Source organism: Tachysurus fulvidraco, chromosome 1, assembly GCF_022655615.1.
Source record: "Tachysurus fulvidraco isolate hzauxx_2018 chromosome 1, HZAU_PFXX_2.0, whole genome shotgun sequence".
NCBI lineage: Eukaryota > Metazoa > Chordata > Actinopteri > Siluriformes > Bagridae > Tachysurus > Tachysurus fulvidraco.
Window position 1 is genome coordinate 48,831,560 of NC_062518.1, and position 22,587 is coordinate 48,854,146.

The 22,587-nt window shown below is 40.4% G+C and overlaps 1 protein-coding gene across 2 annotated transcripts in view; it reads left to right on the plus strand.

Annotated features, from left to right (window-relative positions):
- The window catches only part of LOC113634995 (corticotropin-releasing factor receptor 2), a 65,064-nt gene that overhangs the window by 36,560 nt on the left and 5,917 nt on the right, over nucleotides 1-22,587 (plus strand). For both annotated transcript variants that reach the window (XM_047816588.1, XM_027134220.2), the window contains exons 7-10: nucleotides 6,903-6,963; nucleotides 7,746-7,818; nucleotides 9,156-9,241; nucleotides 21,848-21,983. In XM_047816588.1, coding sequence (XP_047672544.1) covers nucleotides 6,903-6,963; nucleotides 7,746-7,818; nucleotides 9,156-9,241; nucleotides 21,848-21,983 — 356 coding nt within the window. The remainder of the gene's footprint in view (nucleotides 1-6,902; nucleotides 6,964-7,745; nucleotides 7,819-9,155; nucleotides 9,242-21,847; nucleotides 21,984-22,587) is intronic.

The following is a 22,587-nucleotide window of genomic DNA, read 5'->3' on the forward strand; positions in this document are numbered from 1 at the left end:
GCACTTGCACACACACACACACACACACACACACACACACACACACACACACACACACACACACACAGCACTTGCACACAAACACACCACACAGTACTTACACACACACACACATACACACACACACAGCACTTGCACACACACACACACACACGCACACACACACAAACAAACAAACACACTACACAGAACTTACACACACACACACACACACACACACACACACAGCACTTGCACACACACACACACGAACAAACACACCACACAGTACTTACACACACACACACACACACATACACACACACACACAGCACTTGCACACACACACACACACACACACACACACACAAACAAACACACCACACAGAACTTACACACACACACACATACACACACACACACAGCACTTGCACACACACACACACACGAACAAACACACCACACAGTACTTACACACACACACAGCACTTACACACACTCAACACTTATACATATACACACACACAACACTTACACACATACAACACTTACACACATTCACACACACACACACACACAACACTTACACACATTCACACACACACAACCATACACACAAACAACACTTGCACACATACACACACACACACACAACACTTACACACATTCACACACACACAACACTTACACACAAACACTTGCACACATACACACACAAACAACACTTGCACACATACACACACATACAACACTTACATTCACACACACACAACACTTACACACATACACACACACACAACACTTACACACACACACACAAAACACTTACACACATACACACAAACAACACTTACACACATACATGGAACACGTACACAACACACACACACACACACATTCACAACACACACACAACACCCTTGTCCTGTATGCAGCACGAAACGACGTCTTTAATGGGAAAAACTAAAAACATGGAAAGTCAGTTTAAGACACGGGATATTTAATGAGATCTGTGGAAGTGTTTTGCAGTTTTAATGTCTGTATTTAATACAGTCTGTATTTTCCTCTCTACAGGAATACAGTAACATCATCTCGTCATTGTTAGAAGTAATGTAAAAAGAAGCGTGTAACAGGAAGTGACCTCGTCGTGCTTAATGAGTTTCAGTGCTTTATATTTATTACAGCATGGATATTTAATGCTCTGTCTGTCACAGTCTGTGCTGTTGAGTCAGGCGTGACACACTCCTCCACACACACACACACACACACACACACACACACACACACACACAGAGAGAACAGCGCTGACAGATACTTCAGAAAGACATGGAGAAATGGAGAGAGAGAGAGAGAGAGAGAGAGAGAGAGAGAGAGAGAGAGATGATAGATAGTTTATTTGGCAAAGGTGACGACTGTAGCACACAATTACTTCTATGTGACACTGAGCTGTTTATAATACACACACACACACACACACACACACGTTCTCATTTCCACCGTGTCTTTAGTTTCCAGTTTTTGTTTTTTTTCCCTGCAGCAGGATTATTCGTCTCTTCACGTCAGATGAAATCCAATTTGCTGCCGGTGCCGTTAGCGAGTGAGCTAATCACCACAAGTAAAGTAAATATGCAGTCAGACCTGAAAGATATAAACATCTCATCATCTAAACTAACACTGAGCTCAGAGGACAAAAGATAAGACAGGATGTGATAAGCGACCGAGCAACAATGACAGAAAAAAAAAAAAAACTCAAAACTTTTCAGTGATTTATTTCAGGAACTTTTTTTTTTTTACATCAGAGAGCTGAAGTAGTAAACCAAGAAGACTCTGTTTTTCATCAATCACTTCATCGCTGTCTGTTCATCACGTGTGCTCCGGTTGAACTAATCATCGTCCAGCCATCATCAGCTGCTTCACATCTTCCTGGTTTCATCCGACTGCTGAAGTACGTACAGTACAGGATCTCACTGAGAACCGATCAGGAGAGAGAGAGAGAGGCAGAAGAAATTCCCAAGCACTAGATGGACCATGAAACTCTGAGATGTTCATCTTCACCAAGTAGAGAAACCGGAGCAGCACAGTGACATTGACCAAGAACATGATGTGGCTCCAACAGAGACTGAAGGTCTAGAAGAGCGGCTGCTAAAAGACCTACAGCACCATCACAGCAGCTGCAGGAACATCTGGACAGTACTGGTGACTCCCTGAAGGTGCCTGTTCTTCACATGTCTGGGAGTGGGATGGCTAGATGAAAGATCTGATGAGATCGAGGTAGGATGGATAAAACAGGACGGCTTCTTCTCAGCTGGAGATAAAACTCTAGTCAAGATGGATGGAATCATGGAGATGAGCTGAAGAAGCCTGTGTCCTGGTCGTCCAGGGGTAGGATCATGTGTTCTTCTTTCCATGGACTGTGCTAGATTCCTGGGCAGGAAACCTATCCAGCCACTGAAGAGTTAAATCTCAGTGCCGGTCCCAGTGGGAAGGGTTGCATCAGAAAGAAGAAGAACAACAACAACCCCTTTCCTGTTGTGCATGTTTTGCTGAAGTTACTAGGCTTGTAGTGCGCTATATGACGTACCAGTGACCCGAGCTGCGCTGAGATTGATGTTAGCAATGTTTGTGATGTTAGCGATGTTGTGGAGCTGCCGCTATGTGTTTGTGTTGATGATAGTGATCAGACCTGATCTCCGCCTTTCCCTCTGCACTCAGAGCGATTCTCTGTATTTCCTCAGGTATCTGTTCCTCAAAATTGCAGGTGGTTTTTCCAGGATGAATGGTTCACGTTATGATAAATTCAACCTTTTCGGTCACAGTTTGACACGTTGGCCGGTAATTGGATGCTTCCCGTGAGGTGCCGTGACTGGATCGATAACGAGGGAGAGATTGGTATAAAGCTCGATTCCTCCGAAAGAAAATTGGGTTCTTAGAAGGAAATTAAGTGCTTTAGCTGTAAAACGTGACCGCTTTAGTGACTCAGGACACACACACACACACTTTCGGGAACGAGAACTTCTACCTGACTGAAAGTGTGTATGAATGCAGAAACACAAGCTCGCATGCCAGTTAATACACACTGTGCTGTAAGAAGCATAAACTAAAGCAAAGGATAAATAGACTGATATGATCTTGTCTGAAAGAGAAGCTGGTGAATGTTGAAATAAATCTAATAGAAGGTTAGCGTGAGGATTCAGCAGCGTGTGGATTAGCATCTGATGCGGCGCGGACATTGTACAGTATATAGACAGCATATCAGGGTTCTGGGGGAAGTGCTCATGTACAGTACACAACCTTTCAAAGCCATGAGACACTAAATGGAGGTTCTGAAATGCTATTGTGTGTGTAGGAGATTTTCCATTCGTTCACTGTGAAGTCTTTACTCACACTGAACCTGCTGTAAACACACTGTAGGTACTGTGTGTCTTTACTCCTGTACACTCTAATGATTTATTATCCCTCTCTCTACTGACCCCCAGGAGGAGGTGGCAGTTTTCTTTAGCATTTCATCATGTTTCATGCCTGTTTACATGCCAGTTAACTTTTTTTATCCTTTCTATCTAGCACTATCTCATCTTTTATCTATTTAATCTTATTCCATTTGCATATTCCTCATTTACTGCTATTTTATTTATACCTATATCTACCACTATCTCATATTTTTATCTACCATTATCTCACATTCCTATCTCCCATTATCTCACATTCCTATCTACCACTGTTTCTTCTATCTACGACTATCTCATCATCGTCTTTACCATTATTTCACGATTATTTCTATTACCTCTATCTCTCATGTCTTTGTCTCTACCTTTATCTATTTCATCTGTCTACCACTATCTCATATTTGTATCTCCCATTATCTCACATTCCTATCTACCACTGTTTCTTCTATCTACGACTATCTCATCATTGTCTTTACCATTATTTCACGATTATTTCTATTACCCGCTATCTCTCATGTCTTTGTCTCTACCTTTATCTATTTCATCTATCTACCACTATCTCATATTTCTATCTTACCATTTTCTCTATGATTCTCATCTTTCTATATCTTTATATGTCTATAGCTTTAATTGTATAGCCGAGGATAAAGCAGATGAAAAAAATAAGGTTATGTTATCATGAGAGAAAAGATGCCATTAATAGTGTGACTCCTCACTGCTGAGGTGCGAGAGCTCGGCATATCTTGATCCCTATGGACAGAGATCCCCCATCCTCCTGGAAGATCCGCCTCACACACACACACACACACACACACAAACACACACACACACACACACCAGTTATATTTTATATGTAAGAATGAACCGAATGAAAACGAAATAAATGTCCCACATACCAGAGATGACTTGACTCGAGTCAGACTTAAGACTTGCTTGACAAATATTAAAAAAAGACTCGACTTGACTTTGACTTGACATCCGTGACTCATGTGACTTATTCCCACCTCTGCCACATACACAAGGCATTAAATCTCTAAACACTCAATTCTAAAATTAATAACTAAAAAATGTCCATTTTAAAACAACCTTTAGCCCATTAAGCTAGCTAGCATGTGAGAGGTGGCTTCTTTGGTGGATGTGAGCATCCGAGTTGCTAAAAGTCTGCTAGCAGCATCAAGCTAACAAGTTAACAAGCGTTAGCCTAAAATTTCTTACTCTAGATTTTAGCTAGCTAGCTAGCCGCTAGCTTTTTCGCTTACATTAGACATGTGGGTTGCTATTTCTTACTCTAGATTTTAGCTAGCTAGCTAGCTGCTAGCTTTTCACTTACACTATACACGTGGTTTGCTATTTCTTACTCTAGATTTTAGCTAGCTAGCTAGCTGCTAGCTTTTCACTTACACTATACACGTGGTTTGCTATTTCTTACTCTAGATTTTAGCTAGCTAGCTGCTAGCTTTTTCGCTTACATTAGACATGTGGTTTGCTATTTCTTACTCTAGATTTTAGCTAGCTAACCACTAGCTTTTTTGCTAGACACGGGTTGCTGCTTCTTTGTGACGTTAATGATGATTTTTACTTATTTTTAATACCTATCTGCCACTGACTATTCTTTTCACACCACTAGGGGCGCCCTGTTACTGCCTGGCACATAAATAGTAGTGAAGTGTGCTTTTTTGCATGTCTATTTTAAAAATAATGGCACCCCATGGTAGTCTTGTGAGAGGGTCCTAAGCAGCTGCTTGTACCTCTATGGCGAAGAAACTGCCATGCTAACTAGCAACACAGAGGACACAATATAAATCGCTTCATTTACATTTACATTTACATTTACAGCATTTGGCAGACGCCCTTATCCAGAGCGACGTACATAAGTGCTTAAATCTCTAACATTGAATACATTAATGCTGGTTCACTAGGTTACATACTTAAGATACCACGAGTTTAAAACATTTGTTCAAAGTTACAATGAAAAAGTGTCAAGGTTTTTTTTTTTTTTTTTTTTTTTTTTTTTTTAAATGCAAAGGATAAGGAAAGAAGTGCTAGTTGAAGTGCTTCCTGAATAAGTAGGTCTTCAACCGCCGCTTGAAAATAGCCAGTGACTCGGCTGTCCGGACCTCTATGGGAAGTTCATTCCACCACCTTGGTGCCAGTACAGAGAAGAGTCTTGTAGTATACTTGCCTCTTACCCTGAGAGATGGTGGAACCAGTCGAGCAGTGCTGGTAGATCGGAGGTTACGGGGTGCAGTGCGAGGAATGATGAGGGCTTTGAGGTAAGATGGGGCTGGTCCATTTTTGGCTTTGTAGGCCAGCATCAGTGTTTTGAACCGGATGCGTGCAGCTACCGGAAGCCAGTGGAGGGATCGCAGCAGCGGGGTGGTATGCGAGAACTTTGGCAGGTTGAAAACAAGCCGGGCAGCTGCATTTTGGATCATTTGCAGAGGACGGGTTGCGTTCATAGGTAGACCTGCCAGCAGTGCATTGCAGTAATCCAGTCTAGAAATGACAAGAGACTGAACAAGTACCTGGGCAGTCTGTGTGGACAAAAATGGCCGAATCCTTCTAATGTTGTAGAGAAGAAACCGACATGAGCGAGTCACATTTGCAACATGAGAGGAAAAGGACAGTTGATTGTCCATGGTTACCCCAAGGTTGCGAGCTGTGGCTGAAGGCGAGATCAGATCGTTGTGCAAGGATATAGCAAGATCGTGACCTGGGGATGAATCACCTGGGATGAACAGCAGTTCAGTTTTGCTAGGATTGAGCTTTAACTGATGAGCAGTCATCCATGATGAAATTTCTGCCAGACATGCTGAGATCCGGTCAGAAGCTGTGGCATCTGAGGGTGGGAAAGAGAAGATAAGTTGTGTATCGTCAGCATAGCAGTGGTAAGAGAACCCATGTGATGAAATAACTTCACCAAGAGAGTGAGTATACAGGGAGAAAAGAAGAGGACCAAGTACTGAGCCCTGTGGGATGCCAGTGGAGAGTCTGCGTGGAGCAGATGTCACTCCCCTCCATGTTACTTGATATGAGCGTCCTTCCAGGTAGGAGGCAAACCATTCCCAAGCTGATCCGCAAATCCCAAGACTCTTGAGGGAGGATAAGAGAGTCTTGTGGTTGACCGTATCAAACGCTGCTGAAAGGTCAAGGAGGATAAGGACAGATGATAGTTTGGCTGATCTAGCAGTATGTAGCTTCTCAGAGACATCCAAAAGGGCTGTCTCTGTAGAGTCTGTCTGCTGGTTTATCATTATACATATTAGATATCTATGAAGGAAGGCTTGAGTTTCAGTGAAGAAACAGTATGGTTTATTACCATCTCAGGTGATTAGCGCTGACCTTCAGGAAGTGTTGAAGTGTGCGTACATGGCTAATAAAAGCTAACCATTATCTAATGTTTATTAAAGACTGTAGCCTCCGCTATGCTGGTGAACAACTTCGCTACTACGCTAATCTGCTCTCCATATTTTCTTCCAGGTATCCCGTGTCCGATCATCATCGCGTGGGCCGTCGGGAAGCTGTACAACGAAAACGAACAGTGAGTGCACTTCTGTACATCTGAGGATAAACAGATCTCCGCATAAAACACTAAATGTTCACAAAGAATTCAGTAGAGCTGTGTGTCAGAGACCGAATAAGAAGTCATCGATTTGCCGCCTTCCTGTGACATCACACATCTACAGTACGCTACGCTTGCTAGCTTGAACCTGCTGTGACTATTTATATTGGTATTAGCGTTTAATGTTTAACGATGGCTAACACTTATTTATGGTTATACTGTATACTCTGTATAATAACTGAGTGTGTTTTTTGACTTTTGACAGTAAAACTACTGCTACTGAAATCTTTTTTTTTTTTTTATAGAAATCTTATTATATAGAAAGATTGATGTTATTAATGATGAAATGCTGGCTAGCTTAAGTCCAGTGGTTAGCAAGCTATAAATAAGTCGATTAAACAACTAAGGAATTAAAGAAGAACTGTTCCAGGAGGATTAGCCACTTTTGCGGTCAGCTTCGTTCGACAATTTCTCTTGTGACGTTTCTTTATTTCCTTCATCGTTGTGCTACTGATCGATGAGGTCATTGTTATAGCTTAAAGTAAATTAAAGGGAATCAAAATTAACTAATAAAACTGTTGCTACTGTTACTGTTTATTATCAGTTTGTTTTTCTTAAATATTTACATGATGACTGGGAGCTGAAGTGTACATTATAAATGAGAAGATATTATTACGTCATTGCTGACAGTTTAACAGAATACTTTTGGGTGTAAAATAATCTGACGTGTTTTATTATTTTTATCTTCGCTTTAATCCAAGGTGCTGGTTTGGGAAAGAACCAGGAAAGTACATGGACTACATTTATCAGGGTCCTGTAATTGTTGTTCTGCTGGTGAGTAGCACGGAGCTTTTCATTAGAAATCATTGTAAAAAACTTGCAGGTGAAGCTGCAGCTGCTGCTGATGTGCTGTAATTACGCTCGTGCGGCCGTGAGCGCTCGAGACTCGCCGTGATTATGAGCTCGGTTTGTTCCTCACGCGCATTAACGCTTTCTGCTGAACTCGACGGCGTCTATAGATTTTTCTTTTATCCTCCTGAGAGCGAGCGTGCGTGTGTGTGTGTGTGTGTGTGTGTGTGTGTGTGTGTGTGTGTGTTTGTATGTGCGTGTATGTGTACGTGTGTATGTTTGTGTGTGCTTGTATGTGTACGTGTGTATGTGTGTGTGTGCTTGTATGTGTACGTGTGTATGTGTGTGTGTGCTTGTATGTGCGCGTGTGTGTGTGTGTTTGTATGTGCATGTGTGTATATGTGTGTGTGTGTGTGCGTGCGTGTGTTTGTGTGTGTGTGTGTGTGTGTGTTTGTATGTGCTTGTGTGTATGTGTGTGTTTGTATGTGCTTGTCTGTGTCTGTGTGTGTGTGTGTGTGTGTGTGTGTGTGTGTGTGTGTGTGTGTGTGTGTGTGTGTGTGTGTTTGTGTGTGTTTACTTTATAGGCAAACAGGGAGATGAAGCTGCAGTGAGTCAGTGTGAAGTGTCCAATTATGAAGTCGCACAAAGATGCAGCTGAAGATGAGTGAATAAGTCAAGCGTTAAAATAGATTAAATTAATGAAACGCATCACAAACATAAATTTTTTTAATAAGATCTGTTTTATTATTATTATTATTATTATTATTATTATTATTATCATTATTATTGATAATAATGATAATAATGATAATAATTCAAATTTAACAATGTGTATTGTCTCAAAGCAGCTTTACAGAACAGAAACAATTAATAATAATAATAATAATAATAATAATAATAATAATAATAATAATAATAATAATAATGGGGGGTTGCACGGTGGCTTTGTGGTTAGCACGTTCGGTTCGGGGTTCGATTCCCGACTCCGCCTTGTGTGTGTGGAGTTTGCATGTTCTCCCCGTGCCTCGGGGGTTTCCTCCGGGTACTCCGGTTTCCTCCCCCGGTCCAAAGACATGCATGGTAGGTTGATTGACATCTCTGGAAAATTGTCTGTAGTGTGTGAGTGTTTTCCCCTTGTATTTCAGTAACTTTTCCTTTCCTTTGTAACCCAACCGCGGCTGTGAGGATACATCACTTTCATTAGGACTGAAGTGTTTTTATTATATTGGATATATATTTGTAATATTTTAGTATCCACTATATTATAAAATATATCGGAAGAATAGATTATAATATGTGTGCGTGTGATATATCTTCTATAGATAAACTTTGTGTTCCTGTTCAACATCGTGCGCATCCTGATGACGAAGCTGCGAGCCTCCACCACGTCAGAGACCATACAGTACAGGTATGTCATCATCACCGCCACGCCCTGTAGGAGTCATGTGATGATGTGATCACCACGTTACTGAGCTTCTTCTCCAGGGTGTTACTTCAGTGACGTGACATTTGTTCTCTGCGTTTAAGCCAGCCACACACACACACACACACACACACCGGGGAGCAGTTGGGGGGGTTCAGTGCCTTCCTCAAGGGCACCTCAGTCGTATTGCCGGCCCGAGACTCGATCCCAGAACCTTCGGGTTACGAGTCAGACTCTCTAACCATTAGGCCAAGACGTCCCCTCCCCTTCAGGTTCCATATATAGCTCTGACACTGGAGACTCATTTCTTCACACGTTACATAATGTCTTAAATTATTACACACGTTTTTTTATTTTTATTTTTTTATTATAACCGAGTATAACACCTGTGACTGAGCTGTTGCTATGGAAACGGTAGCGCATAGATATAAAGCTGCACTAGTGTCGGAGCTGCTGATCCAGAAAATGAATCGACGTCTTGTAACCAATCAGAATGCAAGATCTGACAGCGCCGAATGCTGGCACACGTTTGTCACTTTTTTTTTGTGACCTGTATAACGTCTAGTTTGACACGTGAGCGAGCTGTTTTTTTTTTTTTTTTCTTTTTTCAGAGGTTTTCCGAATGGCGTGTTTCAGCAATTATGTTCAACACGGCGATTATAATAATGACGATGCCATTATAAATGTTATACATGGAGCATATAGAGACATTTCTGTGAATGTGAGGGAGCGAGAGAGAGAGAGAGAGAGAGAGCGCTGGAGTAATCTGACGTGATCGATATTAGTAAAGGTCACTTTTGCATGTCTTCTTTTTACCCTTATCTGTGCCACTCTGAGAAAAACAGCACTTCAGCTCTGAATAATAAAGCAGCGCCGCATCTCTCAGCCACGTCTCTTTCCCTCCTTCATTTCCTCTGAAACGAAGTGCTTCATGTCGGCCTCAGACACACGTGAGCTCCTCTCCCACCGCTGTCTGGTCAGCTTCCACAAACCCAACGCTGACCTTTTGTCTTTCTTCCCTTGTGGCATTCCTGAGTTCTGAGAATAACTAAAAAAAAATATATGAATAAATAAATAAACTTCTGAGCTCTGAGGATTGAGATTCGCTTGCGTTAATGAGAACGCTGCAGTGACAAGTCCGGACATTTCTCTCCTCTCCTGGTAAATCGAAATGATGTGGGATGTTTTTTTTTTTTTTCTTTCATAAAGTCACAGCTTAAAGTTAAAATGATATAATTAATAACAGATAGAAAATAGAAAGTGTTGGTGTTTGAACAGCCAATGGCATTTAAGCTTGACCACGCCCCCATTGTGACTCAACACACCTGGCATTGTCTTATGCCCCATTTCCACAGCGGCACTTTGGCCCCGTTCACACTGCAGGTAAAAGTGGCCCAAATCCCAATTTTTTTGGGGGTCATGTGACCAGGTCAGACTTCTTCAGGAGTAATGTGAACACTCAAATCTGGGCCACTTCCATATGTGGTCCTGAATCAGACCCAAATCTGATTTGATCCGATGAACGTGAACAGCCGAGGCGGATTTGATGCGACTTTTACGTCAATCTACATCGACATTCGTCACAATTACTGTATGCTTTTTTCTTTTCTTTTCCTTTTTTTTTTTGTGCCGGCGAAAACATGACACAAACGTGACTGGTAACGTGTGTGTGTGTTAAGAGTGTTATATAAAGTGGTTACGTGAACCAGCTCATAATGTTTGCATTGAATACATCACGTTATAGCGTTACATGAAATGTTTGCTTGCACCAGATGATACAATACTTCCTCCGTAACGTCGCCAACTTTTTAGTGTGACGGCGTGCCGCGTGTGACGTCATTGTTATTGTTCGTTTGTGCATGCAACAGCAAACGGTTCACACTGGTATCTGATATAGGTCACATTTTAAAAGGTAATGTGAACAGCCAAACAAAAAAAATCAGATCCGAGCAAAATATCCGAATTGAGCATTAAGACTTGCAGTGTGAACGTGGCCTGATGCCTCTTTTCCACCGGAAAGAACCGGGTGCTGGTTCAGAGCTAGCGCTAGTGCTGGTTCAAAGTTGGTTCCACTGGAGAACCTTCTAAGAACCGGTTTGCCTTTCCACCGGCTAGAGAGCCATCACAGCGCCGAGTGTGACGTCACTGTATACGTGTCACGTGTCCCAGCAACGTTAGCGCAGCAGCGGCAAACACAAACACAACAACAATGGCGGATGTTGTTTTATTGTTAATGCAAGCGGTTCTTAAGTCTAGACCAGCAACGTTTTGGTGCTACTTAAGAACCACTTTTCCTGGTTCAGAGCCGGTGCTTTGGCGGTCGAAACAGAAAGAACTGGTTCTAAATTAGGCTCCGAACCTGCACTCGAACTGCCTCGGGGGGGAAAAGGGGCATTACCTTAGAGTGCTGGTTCGGAGCCTAATTTAAAATCACTACTTTCTTTTCCAAAGCACCAGCTCTGAACCAGGAAAAGTACGTGTGTGTGTGTGTGTGTGTGACCAACAAGACAAAAGAGAACGTTGTTAGCACCATTTTAAAATCATTTTAAATCAGGATTCGTCGCATTTGGATGCCAATGTAAGTTCGCAAAGCCATGAGCATTAACAGTGAAGCGACATCCGCCATTGTTGATGTTGTGCTTGTGTTTGCTGTATAACGTTGTTTTATACAGTGACGTAACACTCGGCTCTGTGATGGCTCGCTAGCCCATGGAAAGGCAAACCGGTTCTTATTGGTGGAAAGGGGGCTTTAGTAACTTCTATAGAGAAGAGGGAAGAGTTTAGACCCAGAGGATTTCTCTCTCTCACTCACTCACTCAGTCACTCACTCACCCAGGCCTTTTCCACTTTAACCAGGATTTTAATCTTAGATGATGGATGAGACACTGTGTGTGTGTGTGTGTGTGTGTGTGTGTGTGTGTGTGTGTGTGTGTGTGTGTGTGTGTGTGTGTGTGTTTGTGTGTGTGTGTGTGTAAGAAACTCTCCACCAGTCAGTGAGAAGTCACGAATCCTTCACCATCTCCCACATGAATAAACTTAACATTTATTTTCAGTCTGAAACGTGAACAGTGTGTGTGCGCGTGTGTGTGTGCGCGTGTGTGTATAGATGTAACAGTCTGCTGCTGTAGAGTAAGACACGCCCCCAGGGGTGGGGCATATGTTAGTTGTATGGATATGAGACGAGTACAGGATCGTTATTGATAAAACACCCTGCAGTATAAGTGTTTATAAAATCCTGTACTCCAGCTGAAGTGTGTTTGGGTTCTGTGTCATGGCTACAGCGTAACTCACACAGCACTTAGCATGCTATCTACACTGGAGATAATAATCTCATTTCCTGCCCAATCCTCTGCTTATTGAAAACTGAGCGTTAAGTTTCTCCACAGCTTTCATCAGCTGTAGCACATCTGAGTGCTGGATCCTTCTGAGGAATATTATTCCATCATATTAACAGGAACGGGAATGATTATTATTATCAGAGGACAGGTCTGTCTGTCTGTCTGTCTCTCTGCCTGTGTGTGTGGGATTATTCTTCCTGTCAACTCTAATGACATCTAATCTACAGTTCTGAAGCTGATGAATGAAATCAGGAAGTGCTTTGTTTCTGCTCCTCACTGATGGACACCTCACAGCTGCAGCTGGTCCTCAGAATTCACTGCTGTTTTTCACTGATAGTATTTACAGTGAGATTTCTAAAGTACGCTGTGTGTATATGTAGTGTTTATGTACACTACATTTATGTACACTACATTTATGTACACTACATTTATGTACACTACACTACATTTATGTACACTACATTTATGTACACTTCATTTATGTACACTACACTACATTTATATACACTACACTACATTTATGTACACTACATTTATGTACACTTCATTTATGTACACTTCATTTATGTACACTACACTACATTTATGTACACTACACTACATTTATGTAAACTACACTACATTTATATACACTACACTACATTTATATACACTACATTTATGTACACTACACTACATTTATATACACTACATTTATGTACACTACACTACATTTATGTACACTACATTTATATACACTACACTACATTTATATACACTACATTTATGTACACTACATTTATATACACTACACTACATTTATATACACTACATTTATATACACTACATTTATGTACACTAAACTACATTTTTGTACACTACACTACATTTATGTACACTACACTACATTTATATACACTACATTTATGTACACTACACTACATTTATATACACTACATTTATGTACACTACATTTATGTACACTACACTACATTTATATACACTACACTACATTTATATACACTACATTTATGTACACTACACTACATTTATATACACTACATTTATGTACACTACACTACATTTATGTACACTACATTTATATACACTACACTACATTTATATACACTACATTTATGTACACTACATTTATATACACTACACTACATTTATATACACTACATTTATATACACTACATTTATGTACACTAAACTACATTTTTGTACACTACATTTATATACACTACATTTATATACACTACATTTATGTACACTACACTACATTTATATACACTACATTTATGTACACTACACTACATTTATATACACTACACTACATTTATATACACTACATTTATGTACACTACACTACATTTATATACACTACATTTATGTACACTACACTACATTTATGTACACTACATTTATATACACTACACTACATTTATATACACTACATTTATGTACACTACATTTATATACACTACACTACATTTATATACACTACACTACATTTATATACACTACATTTATATACACTAAACTACATTTTTGTACACTACATTTATATACACTACATTTATGTACACTACATTTATATACACTACACTACATTTATATACACTACATTTATGTACACTACACTACATTTATATACACTACATTTATATACACTACACTACATTTATATACACTACATTTATATACACTACACTACATTTATATACACTACATTTATGTACACTACATTTATATACACTGCACTACATTTATGTAAACTACATTTATATACACTACACTACATTTATATACACTACATTTATGTACACTACACTACATTTATGTACACTACACTACATTTATGTACACTACATTTATGTACACTACATTTATGTACACTACATTTATGTACACTACACTACATTTATGTACACTACACTACATTTATGTACACTACACTACATTTATATACACTACATTTATGTACACTACACTACATTTATATACACTACATTTATGTACACTGCACTACATTTATGTACACTACATTTATGTACACTACATTTATGTACACTACACTACATTTATATACACTACATTTATATACACTACATTTATAAACTACATTTATGTACACTACATTTATGTACACTACACTACATTTATGTACACTACACTACATTTATATACACTACATTTATATACACTACATTTATGTACACTGCACTACATTTATGTAAACTACATTTATATACACTACATTTATGTACACTACACTACATTTATATACACTACATTTATGTACACTACACTACATTTATATACACTACATTTATGTACACTACATTTATGTACACTACACTACATTTATATACACTACATTTATGTACACTACATTTATATACACTACACTACATTTATATACACTACACTACATTTATGTACACTAAATTTATGTACACTACATTTATATACACTACAATTATGTACACTACATTTATGTACACTACACTACATTTATATACACTACATTTATGTACACTACCCTACATTTATGTACACTACATTTATGTACACTACACTACATTTATGTACACTACACTACATTTATGTACACTACACTACATTTATGTACACTACATCTATATACACTACACTACATTTATGTACACTACATTTATATACACTACACTACATTTATATACACTACACTACATTTATATACACTACATTTATATACACTACACTACATTTATATACACTACATTTATATACACTACATTTATATACACTACACTACATTTTATATACACTACATTTATATACACTACATTTATGTGCACTACATTTATGTACACTACACTACATTTATATACACTGTATTTATGTACACTATATTTATATACACTACAGATACTATTTACAGATATTTGTTTACACTAAACTAGATTTATATAGACTACATTTATATACAGTACATTTAGATACAGTTTTTTATATGAACCAGTTTATAGAAATGTAAATAAATGTGGTGTATGCTAAAGTGATGAATATTAATGTGGTGTATATAAAAGCAGACTAAAGGTACTTTCAGGACCTGGTGGGATTTTTCTGGCTCGTGAGCGATTTTCTGATTCCAGACGCCCTCCTCTTGGAATGGTGTCCTGAATGGGATCCAGCGCTGTGAGAAATCATGCATGCTCATTGCCAAAGCATACGGTTCCTGACAAGCGTCACAACAGGTGCTGTTCAACAGGAAGCGTCTGATTGGTTCGGCTTCCCTCTGGCATCGCTGAGCCTCGTCACGTCTGCACTGTGTGAAAACATAATCAACGAGTCACCTGGATACACGACTCTCCTCCCACTCAGACAGAACACACTCACACACACCACCACAGCCTTTCAGAGACATCCAGCTGTTAAATTAAGCTTATCTACATACCTGCGCTTCATTTTAGAGGATCTGCACCAACAGACTGGACCAGTAGCACAACAAGACTGGGATCCTCTCATGCAAAGAACCCTGATGCTTCAAGAACAATGAATACAGCAATGAAGAATATACAAGCCATAACCACTGTGTGTGTGTGTGTGTGTGTGTGTGTGTGTGTGTGTGTGTGTGTGTGTGTGTGTGTGTGTGAGAGAGAGAGTTAATCAACACCTTTTGACCAGTCAGTATCCAGAACTCAACGCAATGTGTTCCTTTTCCTTGTCATGCCTTGACTCGGATGATGTTTCGACTCTCTCTGGATTTCCTAGATGTGTAGAACCTTCAGACTTTCCTAAACTTCTTTAACGATAATGTCGGGGTTAATATCCCAGGCAAACATTCTTGGAAGTTTTAGCGATGTTTTCTTGTTGACTTCTAATTGCATCGTTTCAGACACCCTCAGTACTCAGGCTTTGCTAAAGATTTGACACAGCTCCATTATTCATGTAGTTGTTGCTCAGCATGATTAAAAAAAACAAAACAAAACAAAAAAAAAACAGCTCCTCTGTTTGCTCTGTATGCCACAGAAACCGTCAATAACCTGAATGAACCGCACAACCCCATAGCCTCCCGCTTCCTAGAAGAATAATGCACAGAGTCTAGAATCTATCAGTACTTCTCTGTATATTCTCTAAAGTAAGGCATAATTATAGCTTAGTGACAAGCGTCGTACTCAACGCCCGCACTCTGTGACAGAAAATCAGGGCTTCAGAGCTTTATCTGCACTGATACCACAGAATATATACAAACAGAGTACCACCTATAAACAGTGGTTCGGACACTTGACGTTCTTCTTATTTACCAAGATGTTATGATATTCTGATACTTCTATACTTGAGGAATGCCTCAGGGTTCAGCTCTTAGCTCCCTTTTCTTTTATTTCTCCAGTACTTTAATCTAATCATCATGAAGGAGTCACACTGCGGGGTGTAATGGCAGCTGGAAAATCTATAATAGTAACAATTATAATGTCAGGCAGCACAGAAATGTGAGGAAAAAACAGGCAAGGGTCAGGTGATGAGTTAACAGAACCAAAAGTGGACATCGTTAACGTAAAAAAAAAGAGAGAGAGAGACTTTAATCAACCGGCGGAGATGAATCAGGACTCATTAAGGCATCGAGGAGAAACGATCCAGGGATGACATGAGACAGAAATACAACAGTTATACTATAATAATTAACACACACACACATTACTTTTAAGATCTTAACAGTTCATCAATACAAGATTTCAGCCAGTTATATATTACAGCTATATATCTACACTAAATCTATAGTAAAGTGTTGCATTTTATTCTTAATTGGTCCTGAGTTGTCCTCAGTGTTTAATACACAGGTTTAACGGTCTGTCCTCTTTATTTAAAAAAAGATTTCTGGTGTTTTGTATGATTTTTCAGCTCAGAGATAGTCGAGTTTAAGAGTGAAATCTACTTTGGAGCGTATCAGATGTGTAAATCAATCGAAATGCAAATTTTGGTTTTTTTACACAAATACATCAATTACTGTTAGCTAACAAACCTTTCAGACCGATGTGGGTAGAGTTAAGGACATCCTGGGTGTGTCTATGCAATGACTGGCAGGATAGAAGCGTTCTCCGTTTAATCCACTCGTCCCGACGCCATGACTTCAATAATCATCTGTTCATCATATAAACATGACTACTGCCCCTTTAACTGGAATTATTGCAGCTTGTAGCTCAGATTTATTCAATTCTACCTCCTATACGTTTCACACAAGCGATATCCAGACATGTGTGTTTAATATTTAACATCACCGAGGTGCACAGGGAGAGCTTCGTAGTGGAACAGATTGATTTGTGGCTCTCAGTACTGGTGTGTGGTGTCAAACGTCAGCTACCTGAATCCAGATGTTGATTATGCGAGTTTACCTGTGATAAACTGCCGCTCCTCCTGGGAAACACTACTCCATTTCATTAGTGGGACTTATTATTTCTCCGTCCCCCGGGGCAGCTGCAGATAGATTGCTGTTATTGTTATTCTGCTAACTGCAGGGTTTTATTTCAACGTCCTGTTTTGTAGCACAGCCTTGTTGAGTTCTGCAATCTGATTGGTCAGGAGGTGTGGATTAATTCTCTACACCAGGAGCTCTGACTGTGGCGCAGCTTTATATCATTGCAGTTGTTCTGAGATTGTAGCGTTGCTATAGCAACAGCTCCTAATCTACCTCCATCCTTGTCACTTATTTTACAATAACAGCAACACAGATTTATTACATTATACTATATTTAACTCTCACCTCTTTTCTCTCACTTTTCAAGCCTTACTACAGAGGTACAGACAATTATCTTCAGGTTTATTGGTATATCATCTGAAAACATGCACAAACACACACACTGTGCTTTTGTCGTGCCTGCAGTTTTTTGTTTTTTTTTAAATGTCATGGAAGTTTTTCTTCACTCCAGGGTGAAAGATTTTGGAGCACAGCACTTTAGTTGAAGAGAAAGCTTCTTGCTATTGTATGGCACAGGGTTCTTGTTAAGTGAGCCGAGTGTGGAGGTGTAAAACCTGAAACCATGCTGCAGAGTAAGAATACAGAGCCTTTGGTGAGCAGGACATGAGGACTGAGGATGAATAATAATAATAATAATAATAATAATAATAATAATAATAATAATAATAATAATAATAATATCTGCAAGTAGGGGGGCATGGTGGCTTAGTGGTTATCACGTTCGGCTCACACCTCCAGGGTTGGGGGTTCGATGCCCGCCTCCGCCGAGTTTGCATGTTCTCCCCGTGCCTCTGGGTTTTCCTCCGGGTACTCCGAAAAATTGTCCATAGTGTGTGAGTGAATGAGTGTGTGTGCCCTGCGATGGGTTGGCACTCTGTCCAGGGTGTATCCTGCCTCGATGCGATGATGCCTGAGATAGGCACAGGCTCCCCGTGACCCGAGAAGTTCGCAAGTAGTGATTTCAGGGGCCAAGCACCCAGACTCACTGTCTTACTGACTATTGTGACCAGTAGGTGGTGCTAGCATGGGAATGTGTTGTATAGCTTTAGATCACGGTCCTTAAGATGCCTACTAAGTTGTGTGTCAGTGTGATAAAGCCTCACTTCCTGTTTGGTGGCTTCGCTGTCAGTTCTCTGGTCCATTCTGGGCAAAGTGTTCGGAGTAATATATTCTTCTGATAATTTATGTTCATGTTTAGCTGAAAACGACGTGTACCAACTGTGGAAAGGACTGGACAGAATTTTTATGTCTTTAAGTAAGCAGATGTTGGTGTTTACTCTGATTGAAAATGAGTCAAATGGAATAGCAGCAGTTTCATCTTGACCTGCTCTTGTTAAATGATTACAGAGAAAATAAAGTTGGGAAGAAAGCAGCAGATGCTGTGAGTCACTTTCGGAGTGTGAGCAGAAGCTTACTGTATAGACCACGGCGCCATGTGCGGCGTCTTGGGTTTATTATCTGTTAAAACTCATATGTTAATGACTCTCTGAATGCAGAACACCTGATTCCACTCGTTAGTTAATTATCTATCCATCCATGGGTAATTACTGCCATTTCTGAACCCTTTATAGGAGTCAGGTGTGTGGGAGTGTGAAGTTTGCTGAAGCGTGCTGCAAAGAGATGCACAACAGCTGGACGAGACAGATGTGATGTGACAACCTCAAAGGTCCAGGTATAAATGTGAGGCTGGACGTAAAAATAAATGGGCTAGCCCGAGCACCACGCCGCGGTCGTTATTTGCACTAATGTGAAATCGTGGTCCAGATAAACTTCTGGAAGAGACACGTTTCCACTCAGGACTGCGCTAGTTTACAAGGATCACTTTATTTTTGCTATCAACTCATGCCGCAGACTGAATTAGCCTTCAGGTGTAAGAGGGCGTGTGTCTGCAGGAGGTTTTGTCCGTGTCTGTGAAACGATTTGATCGGAGATTGAAGAGGAAGCAAAAGGGAAAGTGTAAGCTGTTCCTGTCTCTCAGCTCGCGGAGCAGTTCTCTCATCCACCCACTCGCTGAGCCGCCGAGCCAAGAGAGCTGGGGCAATTAGTGTCTACCTGTCATGCGTGGGTCCTGTTGAACATGTGCCTTCCTTATTGTTTTGATCACCGTGATGTTGAATTTCTGCTGCCAAGGTGGACATCGCCACAACCTTCATGCCGTCATACAACCATCGAACTCCTGTCAGCTCTGAAGTGCTAACAAATTCTGTTTACAGGTGGTCTTCTTAAGGGTGGTCTTCTTAAGGTTACGGCACCATGCCTAAGTATTCACACCCCTTTCCACATGTTCTCGTGTTATATGGGACATGTGGTAGCCTAGTGGTTAATATCTTGGGCTACCAATCAGAAGGTTGTGAGTTTTATCCCAGGTCCACCAAGATGCCACTGTTGGGCCCCTGAGCAAGGCCCTTAACCCTCAATTGCTCAGTTGTATACATATGAAGTAATGTAAGTCGCTCTGGATAAGGGTGTCTGCCAAATGGTGGATATGTAATATCCTGGAAGTGCTCATGGCTCTGAGTGCACTAGTCTACAGTGAAGCATGGTGGTGGTAGAATCATGTTAACAGTTACCCTTGGCCTCTTGGTTGCACCATCTAGATACTGTGTAGTCTCAGTCGCAAACTCCACCCACAGAGGAGAGATATAATCTCTAGGTCTCCATCCACACAAACCTTTTTACTGCACAATGTAGTCATAGAATGAAAAAGAATACCAGGATGTCCCTCTACACGTCTGTGATTGGCTGTTTGAAATGTCCATCTGATGTAAAGTAGAGGTTTGGAGCTTGGCGTGTGTCACAGCGGCGTGTCTGAGAGGTCGGCTGTGTCAATCTTCAGAAACACTTTGATTTACTGAGTGACTTTCCTACACTGTAGTTTAATCCATCAGCAGTAAGACATGAGTAACCCCATTATCATGATGAGATCTGTCAAAAAAATAAAGAACCTAGCGGTGCTGTAGCCATGAGCAACACATCAGTGTTATTAATACACACAGCTTCTTAATATCACAATTCTGCTGTATCTGTGTATCCATCCACTCCTCTATCTGTGTATCCATCCACCCCTCTATCTGTCTATCCATCCACTCCTCTATCTGTCTATCCATCCACTCCTCTATCTGTGTATCCATCCACTCCTCTATCTGTGTATCCATCCACTCCTCTATCGGTGTATCCATCCACTCCTCTATCTGTGTATCCATCCACTCCTCTATCTGTGTATCCATCCACTCCTCTATCTGTGTATCCATCCACTCCTCTATCTGTGGTTCCATCAGTTAACAGAACATTACTTGATTCATCAAATCCATGACATTAAGAATGTATGACACCCAACAATGCACTCATCCACGCATCCATTTATTCATCTGTCTAGGATAGTTGTATTAATCCTTCGGACTATCAGTCCATCCATCTATCCATCCACTCATCCATTCATGCATTTTTCCATTAATATAACTTTATTATTAAAAATTACTAAGAATTCTGAATTTATTCTTCTTGAAATATTTCATTAGTATCTATCCACCCATCTATTCATCCATCCATCAAGCCCATCATTCTGTCCATCCATCCATCCATCCATCCATCCATCCATTCATCCACAGCACCATTCTGTTCATCCGTGCACTAATCTACCAGATTTGTTCTTCTGCTTCTTCAGGACAGTATTGTTGATCAGTTAATGATGAAGACTGAAGTGTCTGATGTTATCACATGGAGCGTTTCTCATTAAGTCTAATGCTGGGTATTAAATTGTGTGTCAGATTGACGGCTAAACTAATGATCTTCTCCTTCTCTTTCTCTCTTTAGGAAAGCGGTGAAGGCCACGCTGGTGCTGCTTCCTCTGCTCGGCATCACCTACATGCTGTTCTTTGTGAATCCGGGGGATGATGACATCTCACAGATCGTCTTTATTTATTTCAATTCTTTCCTGCAATCCTTTCAGGTATGATGCATCGTGTGTGTGTGTGCATGTGTGTGTGTGTGTCTGTTTGTGTCTGTGTGTGTCTGTGTTCATGTGTGTGTGTGTGTGCATTCACAGAATTCATACAGTATACATCAGTCTTGATCTCCATGTCACTGCCTGGTTTAGAAACAATTCCTCTACCAAATATCTTCAGCAAACAGCCAATCAGAAGCTGACAGCGTTACTGAAGACTAGAGGGCGTTTATGTATTCCATGCCTCTGCGGTTGCCAGATATTTATTGAGTAGAAGCGTCTGAGACGTTTCTAGAGTCTAGACGTTTGCTTTTACACACAAACACTCATCTTAAAAAAAATCATTCATTCATTCATTCCCTACCGCTTATCCGAACTACTCGGGTCAGACTTGTGCCTATCTCAGGTGTCATCGGGCATCGAGGCAGGATACACCCTGGACGGAGTGCCAACCCATCACAGGGCACACGCACACACTCTTATTCACTCCCACACACACTACGGACAATTTTCCAGAGATGCCAATCAACCTACCATGCATGTCTTTGGACCGGGGGAGGAAACTGGAGTACCTGGAGGAAACCCCCGAGGCACGGGGAGAACATGCAAA